Below are 15036 nucleotides of genomic sequence, written 5' to 3'. Positions count from 1 at the left end.
GCATCAAAATTGACTGGCTGGTTATTTTTTTCTTAGTTGAGCGTTTCTTTTTTAGACATTGGCTTTTTCAATTTCTGTTGCTGACTGAAAAATGTATTTGATTCCATGATAGTTTGACATTCCTGATACAATTTTGGAGCACAAATGGGAAATGAGTATATTTCATGATTATTTTACTGTCAAAAGGGTGTGTTTTGCCACTTTTTCAATATTAGGTGACAAGCAAACGTAAGTCGCTCAAAAAATTAACTGCTCTAAACAGAAGATCATCAAATTTTTTAAAACTTATAGTTGTAGGAGATAAATAAAAAAAATAAAACCAAAGTGAGTAAAACGTTTCCACAGCTGGACTTTTTGCATTTGTGACAGTAACGTGTGTTCCTTTTTGGGTGTTAGACGATGAATTATTTTTTATTATTCATGGTTCCAGGAGTGTAAAACTTTGATACAGACTGCTGCATGTGGAGCCCCGAAATAATCAAACATAGTCTGTATGCTGTGCACTGAATATTTTTAAGCGGTTTTTTTTTTTTACCTCACTTGCACCTCTATATTGTGTTTGGGTGTAAAGTTCTTTCAGTATTATCAGCTTAATTGTCTGACACGCCCCCGTAAGTAAGTAGATGGTAATTGACTATCGTTAATTACCCCATAGCAGCTTGAGTAGGTGTTCCAGACATATTTATATCAGCGCAGTTTTAAGTAGATTTTAGTAGAGATTATTACGTCCAGGGTGTCAAGTTCCTTATTATCTCCATGAACCTTTGTATTCCTATTCGCACTTTCTTTTTGAAAAAATCCCAATTTATCCTATTCTCATGGTCTGGCTATAGTTTTATATGAATTCATGTCTACTGTGAGACAAAATATTAATGGAGAACGTGAGGGAAAATTGCTTCTAGAGACCCTAAAGGACCGTTTGTCCGGCTGCTGTGCGTCATGCCTCCTACACGTAGATACGTAAAAGTAATCTGTGTCTACTTGAAGTTGGAATTATTAAAATCATTAACTGAAATGCATTCCTTGTACACGTACTTTGTGCTACAGAATTTAAAATGGTTTTAGTGATATTGGGAGACCATTGTCGTAATGAAATAAATCCCTCTTCGCGATACTTTTGCAATAAATGTCCTATTTTGATAGATTTTATTTTTTATTTTTTAAAGATATGTTTTAACTTGAGTTCCTATACTTCTGATAAACAGCCAATAATTTCTAGCCTTAGCACATGTTTGTGCATGCTTATAAATGCTAAAGTGTTAATACAATTATCAGCTAAATTCATGAAGTCGGTGTTTTGCAGACTTGCTTGCCGAAATAGAGCGTTTTCCACTGCATTTTGGTGATGGTTTGGACTTTATCGGGTACTTTATAATGGTTATATTGAAATAGAAATCAAATACAGTGTATGTGAAATAAGATATGTTTTCATTCACCAATGTCTATATGTTACATTGCATCTAAAAAGCGATTTCTTATATGCTATGTTTCGCCTGTCGAAATCTACACTCGACCAAAATGTTCAGAAACATAAGATTGTTTTTCTATAATTAAAAAAACGGGAATGTATATAAAAAGTAACGAATGGTGGGTGGATCAGCTCATATGGTTATTTTATAATTATTCAAAATAATGATGTTTCCGAACTTTTTTGGTCGAATGTATGATATGCAGCGTTAAAATTAGAGGGGGGCTCTTTTGCAAATGTTAAATAACAACGCTTTTGTTTGTGTTCAAATCGAACTACTGGCCTGTGAAATCTTCCTCTCCTCCTCTTTTTTTTTTTTTTTTTTTTTTAATGTAAAAAGCGATATGTGTGTCACTTATTATCCTGAAACTGACACATAATGCATGGGTGTGTTGGGGTGTTGGGAGGCGTTCGTTGTCATAAAACGTTTCTTAATTTTGCAGTGAAGTCCTATTTTTAAGGTTTTATTTTCTACCTTTCCGTAGGCCTACTTCTGATAAAAAGCCAAGAATTCCTCACAAGGCCGTTCTTCCAAAGCTTAAGCACTTGCTTGTGCCTGCTATCATTTACGTAAGTGTTGACACAGTTACCAGCTAAATAATTTATTTTTACAAACAGAATTTGCTTTTCTCTTCATGGGGTTCATACAGCCTTAAAAAGTGCTTGAATTTTACCCTGTGTCTTGAATTCAGTTTGTGGCCTTAAAAAGTACCCGGAATTGCTATTAGCGTTGAAAAGGACTTGTATTCCCTCATTTTTGTCCGAGGAAAGTACTTGAAATGACTACCAAGTTATTTTGTCAAAATTATTTCATTTTTTTTTACCTGAATGTAGACAATAATTCTAAGAACGGAGGGGGATACCTTTTCGGACAGCGTTTAATTTTACCCTTTTCAAGTTTCATCATTAACGTGTTAAATCAAATCACAAAGTTAATATGGCACACAACTTTTCCTTTTTCTATGTGTGTACACTAATAAATGGCAGCCCATTGATCCCAGTTGTATTCAGAAAGTCCTTGAAAAGTACTTGAATTAGATCCTCAAATGTCCTTGAAAGTCCTTGGATTTATTATGTTCCCTAATAACTCTGTATTAAATTAAAAATGATCCATTGTGGAATAAGTCAATAACCCGGGTATTTTGGTTGGTTACTATAATATGAGAAAGGCTTCAAGGTTGCGCGTGACTTGCTTGATTTAAACGACAGCGTGCACACGTGTTTTGATATGAAGAAATCACAAATGCATAAGAAACATGCTCTATTTTATATTATGACCTAAGGAACGTTATCTATACAGCGTTTCCCGATTAAAAAAATGATATACAGAAAGTTTAAAACCCGGTTATACCAAAATCAATTATGATTTTATATAAAAAAAAAAAAAAGAGGTTGTAGCGAAATGTATGAGATATTTATCAAAAATAAAATTATACGAAGCTCAAAATAGATCAATCAATTAATACAATGGAATAGGTCCTTCAAACAAAAAAAAAAGCGATAACATGGAATTTAAGTTACAATCGTCCCCTGGCTGATATGATGGTTCAACTTAAGATGCATTCATAGAATTGTAGGGACAAAATGCTTCGGCCCTCTGTTTGAATATAAACTTTCTGATAATCCTGAGTGCAATTATGTAAAAAATGGAAACAAACATTTGATCGTAGATTACGAGGTCCTGAAAACTTGAGGAAACAAATCAAAAACTTGATTTGGACAGAAAAGGGAACCAATTTTCAAATGTCCGCCTCTGGAATTATTATTCGCGGAAATGATGAAAAAAATGAATCTATTAATTTCTGAAGGAAAATTAACCATTTACAGTGGATAAAAATTCGGGGAGAGCTGTCCCTCGGGAACATCGATAGGCCTACTCTTTGGTAGGCCTACTAGAAAATAATGGATGTCAACTTAACACTGTGCATATAGCTATTATTATAGTGAGGACGATGGGGAGTTGGAACTTTCAAACGGTTATTCACTGACGGACTTTTCATACAAATTTACAAGTATTTTTTCTGTATTTTCCCGTACTGATCAAGCGTTTATAATTACTGGTTTTCTTTCCAATGTCTACTGCGTGATTACCGGAAATTTTCCATTCTCATGTTGCATACACGTTGACATTTGAGGAAATAAACTTGCACTCAATAACTCCCCGTACTTTTACTTATTTGACTCCTTATTAATTATTACTAGCAATTGCACATGTAGGCTAAGCTATGAACTTTGCAGCATATAACTATAGATTTTTTATCTATGCAAAATGATTTTATAATTTAAATTATAGACACAACTGAGCCTATGGTAGGCCTAAAGTAGGTGCGTATAGGCCTATGTAGGTAGTAAAACAGAAGTCGTCAAGTGTTTTCACAATGTATTGTTTAATTCAGAAGTTAAAAAAAAAACATTGGTTCTGATCTTTAAGAATCGCAAAAAAATTATAGGCTAATGATTGTAGGCCTATTGAAATAGAATTCAAAAACATTTTAAACCAAATAAGACGTTTTTCATTCACAAATGGCAAAATACTACACTGCATATTCAGCTTATTTCTCATATACTATATTTCACCTTTGTCGATGTCTATAATATGCAGCTTTTCAATTAGAGCATCGAAAGGGAGCCCTCTTGCTTCGAGCTGGGTCTTTTCGACAACAGCGCTTTCCTTCGAGTTCAAACTGAACTCATTTGTGAAATCGACCTCTCCTCTCAAAAGTTTTTTCGCGCAAAATATCAAATCGTATTTTGATAGCATGTATTCATTTTGCCATGACTGCGTTTCTCTGATTAATTCAAGTTGACCTGTTTTAATATTTTTTATCAAGTTCTCGTTAGAACGTTGCCTCGCGAGAGTTTCTGGATAGTAGGGCAGACGATATCTTTCTCGTGCTTGATCTTTTGCCCATTCGTCTATTTTCTCCAACTTCTTTACATCATTTCGAGGATATCTACCACTAGGGTAACCGTGTTTATTTCTATGCTGGGCAAGTGCGCTCTCTGTTAGGCGGCGGTGGTAATCTTTGTGGCGTTCGTGTTTTTGGCGCATTTTGGCCATTGGAATTTCTGTTTTTCGTCCAGGAGATGTCACGACCTTGACCTGGCGACCTCGATCTCGTGAACTTTCATAGGAGTAGCTATTTGAGGAGTCAAGGTCATCAGACGTGGCTCCAGTTATCAGCGGTCGCTCAAGAGGGCGGTGGTCTCCTCCACGATATTTTTCTCGCTTTCTGCCAGCTAGCCATCGCTCATCGGGGACTGTAACACTTGAGTCCTGGTATGACTCCGAGTAGCTGTACGGATCGCTGAAATAAAACGTAAAATTCATTGAATTCAGGAAGCACGTAACAGAAAATGAAAATAAGTAAAATAAAAATATATAGTATACAACAGAAAAAATAAAAGAGAAATAGAAGGCCATCTATGGCAAAAAAGAAAACTTGATTTGCTTGACAAAGTTGCCAAGTGGCTAGTATTAGACGAGGAATTCCAGCAAAGCATGGTTCTACATGTAACTAGCTGCGCACGATTTCATATTAGGGAACGAAAATGGATCCCTTGACGGTACGACAAAAAACAAATGGAATCCAAGTTGGGTCAGACACTGTTTTTTATAGCTACTCTCTCCACCAGAGACAAACTGGGTGATCTCTTTTTTCCCCAATAAAATTTTGTCTACAGAAATGTGCATTGAATAGCCAGAAAATATCTACGGATACCTAATGAAAGAAATTCGCTCTGTTACCCATGTATTCATGTTTTCTGAATTTCCCGAGTGCTAGCATTATGAGCTAGGGAGACACTGGTGGGAAATCCGGTCATAATTATACTCAGGGCACCTGTGCTACAATATGATATATTTTATGGGCCGGGCACATTTCGTAAACGTGAAATGTAGTTACTCTGTGCATATATTATGTAAATATTCAGTGAGTAAAACAGACAATTCAAAGGCCAGAGTTCTCAATCTAATAAACGTAGGCCCCTACTTTCGGTTATGGTGTTTAAATCCCTTGATTGGGAAAAAGTTGCAAACGTAACTAGAAGAAGCATCTGAGTATTTACACGCTATCTGGAATGATTTTAATATCCAACTAGAAAAGTTCCCGCCCAAAGGACGAGTAGGGCTCTAAGATAGTTCGTAAAATGAATTGGTAGAACACACGGTTTCAACAGGTAAAGTATACATATTGTAGAAAAATACATTGGTTTTTACAGCATTTTTAATCAAAAACAGAACCTTGAATTTAACGTTCAAAATACTATTTTGTACACCAACATTGCGGTTGGCAGAAGTGGGAAAGCAGACTTTCAATCATTTTTCACGGCCACCACGCGAATGGCGAGTGGTCCTAAGAATGTACCCGTTTGTGCACATTGCAATAGTACAGGTAGCACTGCAATCGGGTTTGAATCAGGAACCAAAGACGGGCTTCTCTCTTATTATAAAGAGAAAATGACACCAATAAAGAATTGTGTGTGTGTTCCGTAACTGCCAGCTGCCATCGGTTGTCAAATTTCAAGGGAACTTGACTCCAATAAAGGACAGTTAAGTATGTGTTCCGTAACCGGTAGCTGCCATCGGTTGTCACACTTCAAGGAAATATGTCACCAGTAAAGGTCAGTATGTGTTCCGTAACCGGTAGCTGCCACCGGTTGTCACACTTCAAGGAAATGGATCCACTTCCATATACCAAGAATATACTCCGGTCAAGAAGGTTGTCCCACCTCAGTGCTGTACACGTGCGTTTTTCTTTACAGATGTTACATGACAACTGTTAACCGTTTTTATTCCATATACCATATTTAACAAGACTTCTTAAGAAAAGCCAATACCGATAAAAAAAAAATAATTATTATTATTATTATTATTATTATTATTATTATTTATTTTTCTATGGCGCATTCCATTAAAAATCTCAATGCGCCTTACAACATTCACTTAAAAGAGCTAAATGTCACAGTACTAGTATAAGAACACATTACAATTTTAAAGGACTAAGAACTAATTTAAAGAACCAATTATTTCATATTCTAAAATGATAAGAAACTAAAGTGACAACATTTAAAATTGATCATAAAATTACAGTACACCTTATTAAAAACTAAAAATTAACTATATGATAGTTACTGATAGGCTATTCTAAAAATATGAGTCTTCAGAAGCTTTTTAAAAGTATCTATGACACCTGCTGCTCGTATTTCAGAGGGTAAGGTGTTCCAAACTTTGGGTGTACATATCATAAATGCCCTTTCACAGTAAAATTTACCAGCTTTTTTCTCTAAGACACTGTGTTCTAAAAGTAAATGACTAAAAGTTGGTAACTCTTCCATGCTGATGTTGCTTCATAAGTTCTGAGATATAAAGTGGTTTATTCTCAGTGACTGCTTTAAAAATGACACATAAAATTTTAAATAAAATTCTCTTACTGGAAGCCAGTGAAGTTCCATCAAAACAGGTGTTATATGCTCTCGGCTGTTCCATCCCATTTTAGTTACCAGCCTAGCTGCAGAATTTTGAATTAATTGAAGTTTGTTCAGATGATTTTTGCCTAAACCATATAAGAGACTGTTGCAATAATCAAGCTTAGAAGTAATGAAAGCATGGACTAGTTTTTCAGTTGAAGTTTTGTCCAGTAAGTCACGTATCTTACTAATTCGCCAAAGTGAGTATGATGCCGATTTGCAAATTTCAGAGATCCGTCTATCCATAGTTGCATACTGATCAAAGGTGACACCTAAATCTTTCACATGATGGATGATGTTGATGTTGACACCACCGATACAAATATCAGATTTCATTGCATTTCCACTGTCTGACCTAGACCTTGATGTAAACCATATTAGTTCAGTTTTTCCATCATTTAGTGCTAGCATGTTTGTTTTCATCCAATTCCGGATCTCAACTAGACAAGTTTCTATTGAGGTGATAGCCATGGAGCGATTACTTTCACTTGTGACATAAATTTGAGTGTCATCAGCAAAAATGTCAGTGTTGAGACCATGTTTAACTATAATGCCTTCTATTGGTAGCATATACAATGGGAAGAGCAATGGACCTAGCACAGACCCCGAGGGACACCATACTCTAAAATAGTGGGTTCTGATAGCAACGACTCAATTGACACCTTTTGTGTTCGATCTTTTAAATATGAGGTTAACCAATTAAGTGCTAAATCATTTACTCCAAATCGGTACTGTAGTCTGTGCAGAAGTATGTTGTGGTCAATGGTGTCGAATGCAGCAGACAGATCTAAAAGGACTAAAATAACATCTTTTTGTTTGTCTAAGGAAAGCATGATGTCATTATGAACCCTTAGGAGAGCTGTTTCTGTGCTATGTCCTTCTCTATAAGCTGATTGAAACTTGCCATATAGACTGTTATGAGTTAGATAGTTATTCAATTGTATACATGCCATTTTCTCAAGAAACTTCCCTAAGAAGGGCAAGTTTGATATTGGTCGATAATTTTTAAACACTTGTTTGCACAGGCCTTGTTTTTTTTAACAAGGGTCTAACAATTGCTGTTTTGCAGTTGGATGGGAAGATGCCTGTTGTAAAAGAGAGATTCACTATCTTTAAAATAACTGGGACCAGAACAGTAATGCACTCTTTGATAATATGTGTTGGCACAGGATCTAAGGCAGAAGATTTAGAATTCATGCTTTTCATTAATGCTAAAACATCTTCTTCTGAGACAGGTGAAAATTCAGTCAATACTGCATGAGTACAGGTAACTGGGGTTTCTGAGATTTCTACAGAAGAAAAATAAAATAAAATAAGTGAAATGAGGTGCAATTAGAACAAGCTACTGAGCATTTACACTCTATCTGGAATGGTTTTAGTGTACGTAAAATAAAACAAGACAGCGGAAACAATGAAGATGCTAAGAGGGGGTATACAGACATTAACCCACCCTACGCTTGGAACTGGTGTCTGATTCCCAAAAGAACGAGCCAAAGAATTTATCTTTTAAGCATTTAGCCTAAAATTTGTTCAAATTCAATTTAAGTGTGTGTCCACGAGAAAACCAAACCAAATGTAGAAAATGCGGCAAGGTGGGGGTGAACGGATTTACATCATATTTGGTGTGTTTGAACCTTTATATGAACAATATCTGAGGCTGCAATATTTCCTGAAAAAAATCCCTACTTACAGAGATATGGCCAGTGACAATTTGGGGGGTTTATCAACCAAAAATTCTTCTGAAAAACAGGGTTATATTGATTGGCCTTAAAGTTTATACAGGTGTCACCAAATGATTTAGTTTGGTGATATATTATAACCTAAAGATAGGGGATTAAAATGATATACACTTTTTCCACTCTCTTTGTTTCCATGGTAACAAACCAAGCGTTTTTCTCAGGCCTACAAACCACATGCTTTGAACACCCCCCTTCTATTTTTGACAATATCTTCATCTTCACAGGTCTTTGGGGTAAAGCGTGTTCAGGACTAACAGATAACTCATTAATCTATTTATACATGAAACCAAAACTTACTGCTGTTCTACAACTTGTCCGTTGTAACAGATAGAACATGACCTAATTTCTTCATTTTTCGTAAATATATCCGAACACGTATATCGGTGCACTGAACTTCAGCCATCTCTTTCAAGTCAACGAATGGTTTAAAACACTGTTAGTTGAACTTTTTATTTTCATTTTACCTATTCTAATTTTTTTCTGGTTAAAACAAGCATCTAACACATTTTAAAACCATGTGAAACTAATGTACTAACGTCAGAACAACACAACGTCATTATCCAACATGGCGGAAATCGCAGACTGTTTGTTTACAAATCTTCCTCAACGAAGTCGTATATCATGTGGTTTATACTCTGACTACAGATATAAAAAAACATGTAGTGTATTGAAAAATTGCAACAGAGATATTAACAGTCATCTTCGTCGCGTTTACGTGAAGCAAAACAGCGTGAGTTACGAAAGCACACTGATTCTTGTCAGGTGTGAATTCTTTTGTATCCGATGACAGCAATTGGACTTTTTCAAGTATCTTTGGGAGAATAAATGGGTTACACCATGTGACCAGCACTGGGATATGGGCTTGGTTTGTGCTGGAAACCATCCACACAGGGGAAAACGAGCCTATAACGAAATATGTCATGGGATTAACTTGCAGATTGTAGCGATTTGGGGTGAGTGCAGAAAAATCACCAGCCAGACCAGGAATCGAACCCGGGACCCCTCGCTTACAGGGCGAGTGCTCTTACCTACTGAGCTACCCGGCCGGTTCTACCTGCCCCTGGCACTACACTCCTCCCCCCCAAATGCCGAAAGACGCGAGCCCTATCTCGCAACACCGCTGCCACCATTGTAGCGATTTGGGGTGAGTGCAGAAAAATCACCAGCCAGGCCAGGAATCGAACCCGGGACCCCTCGCTTACAGGGCGAGTGCTCTTACCTACTGAGCTACCCGGCCGGTTCTACCTGCCCCTGGCACTACAAGATGTCAGTGTAGACAAAAAGGCATTTGAATATACTGATGCCACTTGGTTCAGGTAAGAAACGGGTTTGTTTGTATTTTAATACAGGCTAAAATCCAGAAAAAAAGTTCACTCAGAAAAATGATCTAGGTGTAATTTTTTAATGGTAAACGCTCCATTTTTTTAAAAAGAAAAATGCCCCCTTTCAAATAATGAAATTGCAGCCTAAGGACCTGTGATAATTTTATCTTTTAAGCTATATTTGTGTGGGTATTTATGTAGGTTTAATGGTACTTGGGTAAAATAAATTTAAGGGTAACAATTGGAATTAGATTGAAGCTAGGGCTGGTCTTGGCAAAATTGCTAGGCTCATCATAATTAATATTCGAAACCATGCCTTACTTATAAAACATGGACAAATGGGATAATAATTTATTTTTCATCAATGTATCAATTAACTTTCAGATAAGTGTTTTCATGTGTCTATAGTAAGCTATATTTATATTTCAGGCATATTTGAGAAGTGTTATTTGACACACAGTGATCTTATGGTCAGCAAAAGAGTCCAAAGTCTTGCAGAAACTGAAACTAGTGTGGAAATGATGGCTGTTGTAGAAAGGCATGTACAGTATGTAAATGAAAGCCACAATATAACAAATGCTGAGGAGATGCATGAGGCCCTAGTTTCTGCAGTTGGAGCCATTTTCTACATCCAGCTAGACAGACATCTTCCAAACCCGCGTGGACTGGAGTGTCCAATTACAACAATTTAGCTTTCTTGATTCCTACAACATGAGAAAAGGTGTCTTCCTTCCTTGAGCAGTTTTAACATGAGTGATACTGATGTTAAAGTTAATTTGGGTTTTTCTGAGGCAAATATGCCAACTGGGACTATACCAAGCAAGATCACAAACAGGGAAATTTTTTCTTGTCCAGAGAAGTTTTCTCTGAAATCTTTTGCTACTAAGACTGAAGAGTATTTGTAAGGTCCTTTTTTAGACCACAGTTATGAAATGTGCCAAAAAAAAAACAGCTTTTGATCAAATTAAAGTCTAGTGGGCCAACAATCTGACTAAAGAAAAACTTAAAGCACATCAGCTGTGAGAGAACTCCACCCTCTTGAATATCTCACTGAGTTACACAATGGATGAGCTTTAAAGTCATCTAAACCTTTGAAACTATATTCAAATAAAGTATAGGAGTTTTTACTGAAGGAGTTTAGAAGGGCACAAGAAACAGGCCAGCAGAACCTAGCATTTGTGAGCATGAAGATGAGATTGAAATGTCAGTAAGAAGGGTTACAGACTATTCAGGAAGAAAAAATCGGCAGTTATTTTTGAATGTATTAAAAACCTTGATGTTAAGAGCTGTAATGTTTGATACAAAACTGCAAAGATGTTTCATAACACCAGGATATATTTTGCGGTTGTGTTAGTTTTGCTTTTTGAATAGAAAATTATCTTGTTTTGCTACATTATGATATAGTTTGTAATGATCACAACTAATGTTGCACTGCTTTGCATGTATTGCTATATTATAATTTTGTGATTTTTTTTTATTATTTGTAATTATTCATCTGAGACAACAATAAACTAAATTGAATAATTTTTTAGTTACTGTATGCTCATAAATAGTCACCAAAAAGTGGTGTGGATGATTAAAAAAAAACTCTTGATAATTAAAAAAGATTTGTTCTGGCTTTGCTATCATAAATACTATGGCATATCCTGATCTCTATATGATAAATATTGCACCAAAAAGAAATCGCTACTAAACTAAGATTTTAATTTGTATTCACCAAATTGATGATATTAAAAAATATATATATATATTAAAATTATCTTGTAAACTCTCAAGTTAATTGCCAGTGCCTATCCAAAGTAACAGAGTCTATGATTTATTTCCTCTAAATTTTTTGTCCATATAAATTAAGAAGTCCTTATATGGCAATTTACAAATATGAAGCCCAGTGACCTTGACCTACTGACCTGATATTCATTAGTACACACCCACTTTCCATGTTCACCAGCCCTATTAATTTAGTAACATCATTGTAGAGCAAAATGGTTTAATAAATTAATCAAACCTATCGTCTACATAGACTTGAATGAATCCACCACGATTTTTTGCCTTAAAAATGGCCAACTTTGGAGGTATTTTTCAGTACCTGTTTTAATACAGCAGTAACTTTTGAAACTTGATTTGGAATGACCCATATCTGCCTAAAATATTCATGCAGTTTTATAGCTGTAAACCCTGTGAAGATGGAGATATATGCAATTAAAGATGGTAGTATCAAAATTGGACTTTGGGGGGAGGGGTGTTATAAATGGGTGTGGCTCGCCCAAGCAGGGTCTTATCTGAATTCTACATATATCTGTGGCAAGCCAAATGATTGTTTTCAATGATTGTAAGGTCTAATATTTTTTAGATTTCTCCATTTTTGTTTAATTTACACAAAATATATCATTATTTTTCCAAGGTAAAAATGGAGTCTCAAAGAGGCTACATAAGCCATGACTTATAATAGGCTATAATTCTCTGAAGAAAGGATATTTTTGGGATTCCTTCCTAACTCATGAATAACTTCCTAATATGCCTCCATACAACAAATTTGGTTGAAATCCGCTGACCCCCACCTTGCCACCCTGGGCTGGTTCTCTCGTGGACAAGCTCTTAAGATAATTTCATAGTTGCTGATCGGAACCATAAGCCATGTTTTTCTAGCTATAAACCAGGTGCAATATTTAATATAATATTGTGCGACTATTGATCTACATGTATTTTACTTTAAAGGAAACTAAAAATCTGGTCTACGAGTTTTGACCAATTTTTGGGCTGAAGACGTTTTACGAAACTAGTGAGTTCCCCTCATACAGTGCATTAACCCGCCAGCTGGTGCACCTTTTTAAAGACAATTGGAAACCCACTCGACTTAACAGCTGGCGTGTTGGTTACTGGAATCGCCAGAGGCACGCCAATATCAGAGTTGAATTTCCAGGGACCTTTCACAGTGACATTCAAGGTAACAGGAATGGTACTCCTACGAATGGTACTCCGGGTTTCCATATAATCAGTACAGGAACGGTTTACATTGTACACCTTCCATATCGAGCTTTAACTAACGCGGGGAAACACCGCACCTTACAAATCTTTCTACCATGCGCAACATCACAAATGACGCAGCGGAACCGCCTTCTTGAGGACGGAAGCAATTAAGAACTTCCATCTGAATAACAAGGTGCAATGAGGAACTGGAGGCATGGAGGTCTAATTGAGTGGGTTGGGGGCCGGCATAATGGGGTGGCGTTTGGGTGCCAATTATTTTAACAATTATATATTGTGCGTCCAGTGTATAATATCCTGTTTTTCGTGTTTTCTTGCTTGAGTCTTCTTTGAGACTTACCCAGTCTTTCTGGTAGAGTTCTTGTCATACAGGACCACCTGGCTGATGCTGTCATCTTGGGGACTGTCATGACGCCTGGCAGGATGTTTATCTGTGTTTTTGAATGTTCCCCTCTGATTTCGTCTATTAGGCATATTTTTTTCTGGAAGGAGTTTTGTTTTGTTAAGTTAACAAAGACAGGCTATGTCCCAGTCAAGTCAGGTAAGTACAGTTTAATGTCGTCACCATGGCGCCGTCTGCAAACACTGCTAAAAAAGTAAAAATCCGCCTTATTTTTCTAAGAATGTCTCCCAAGTCATCGTCCTGCACGTCATTGGTTGACCGAGAAAACGACAATACTATCTATATTTTCACTTCTACGGAGCGCAGTGGCTGTGCCAGTTCTGCCAATGCCTCTAAATGAGCAACCTTTGATTTAGCTCAATTGCTTTTTCGTTACCTGTTTCACGGCAATGCTCCATGTAACCGTTTCAGAGCAAAAATCGTTAGCTTTTGAATTTAGTATAAATAGGAGCGCTGCGGAATCGTTGAAAAAATCGATTGAGTTAATAAAGTCTCTTATTTTCTGTTGTTCGCAAACTCCAGGTATATCGAGTCGTTAGAGCGGGCATTATACAGTTTCATGGTGAATTGTTTTATTAGCACGTGTCGTTCGAAGTCAGCAGTTACGACCACGTCGGTGTAAAGTGTTGAGGGCTTAAAGGCCTTTATGTAGCATAAATGAATATTTCTGAAATTTTGGATCCATTTTTCTTCAAACACAAAAGAACACCATGTTCAATACTGTTGACAAAATTTATTGATCTGTCAACCCGCGTTTTCAGTTCTAAGTTAATCATTTTAGAGTCACTTGTGTAATGGGTATCAAGACACTGGTGAATCTCACTAGTAAAGTCAAAAATACAATAATTGAGAGAGAAACCGGTGTGACAGGGATGATTGTCTTCTAGGAACCGTAGTCCGTTTCCCATTACTCTGTACAGGTGTCATATTCTAGCCCCAATCCTCTGACTATAGCCCTAGCCTGTACTAATCATATGGGACCCCGGACTTCTATTCTTAGGACAACCATTCCTCAGAATCTTGTCACACCTGTTTCAATCTTATTATTTCAGCTTTCACCTTTAATTCAGCATAAATTTTATTCTTGGTATGGTTAAATGTAACGGTGTTTTTTTTTTTTTTTTTTTTTTTTTGGGGGGGGGGAGGGGGAGAGGGGGGCGAAAAAACGCTTGTTTGGTTTATCTCCATTCTGAATCATAATGTGATATACGTTCTTTCTAATTCTCAAACTGGTCATATAATGAGGTAAAAAGGTTACCTTTTTACCCCGTGCAAAAAAACCTCCTTTAAAATTTCTGGGTACAGACGTGGGTTGCCAAAACAGACTGAATGTTTACCACGTTCAATTTAACGAGTCGGAGTTTCGAACGCTTTTCATCGTCCGATTTTCATAGAAATACAGGGGAATTGTCTCTCCGCACGAACCACTTGTTTGCTTATTTTCTGTACAGTATCTTTTCCGTAGTCTTAAAGATATTATTTCCTTATTCAAAATCACCTCATAAGGTAATATCTATGAGTAATCTTTAAGTTTTATCAAAATCTTAAAATATTATTTTTTTAACATCATGTTTGGAAAGTTCAGTTCCCGGCTGTTTTCCACGTCGTGGTAAATCACTTTTTAATTGCGAAATTAACCAATCAACCAAA

At 36.4% G+C, this 15036-nt stretch overlaps 1 protein-coding gene, 1 long non-coding RNA gene and 1 other non-coding gene across 3 annotated transcripts; 1 reads left to right on the top strand and 2 right to left on the bottom strand.

Annotated features, from left to right (window-relative positions):
* Nucleotides 1–3842: 3842 nt before the first annotated feature.
* On the bottom strand, nucleotides 3843–14297 carry LOC106161210 (uncharacterized). The gene is made up of 2 exons (XM_086995716.1): nucleotides 13324–14297; nucleotides 3843–4776 (listed from the first exon to the last, which is right to left on the bottom strand). The coding sequence occupies exons 1-2, from the start codon at nucleotides 13455–13457 to the stop codon at nucleotides 4035–4037; spliced, it is 876 nt and encodes a 291-aa protein (XP_086851842.1). The 5' UTR covers nucleotides 13458–14297; the 3' UTR covers nucleotides 3843–4034.
* On the top strand, nucleotides 8473–10967 carry LOC147759851 (uncharacterized). The gene is made up of 2 exons (XR_015331097.1): nucleotides 8473–9992; nucleotides 10428–10967. It is a non-coding gene; the product is annotated as an uncharacterized LOC147759851 (long non-coding RNA).
* Nucleotides 9840–9913, bottom strand: Trnat-ugu (transfer RNA threonine (anticodon UGU)). Its single transcript has one exon. It is a non-coding gene; the product is annotated as a tRNA-Thr (tRNA).
* Nucleotides 14298–15036: the final 739 nt, after the last annotated feature.

This window comes from Lingula anatina, chromosome 9 (genome assembly GCF_051362555.1).
Source record: "Lingula anatina isolate TDL-2025a chromosome 9, LinAna3.0, whole genome shotgun sequence".
NCBI classification, from domain to species: Eukaryota; Metazoa; Brachiopoda; class Lingulata; order Lingulida; family Lingulidae; genus Lingula; species Lingula anatina.
The sequence above is the reverse complement of the archived record's forward strand: the minus strand, read 5'-3'. Positions and strand labels throughout refer to the sequence as shown.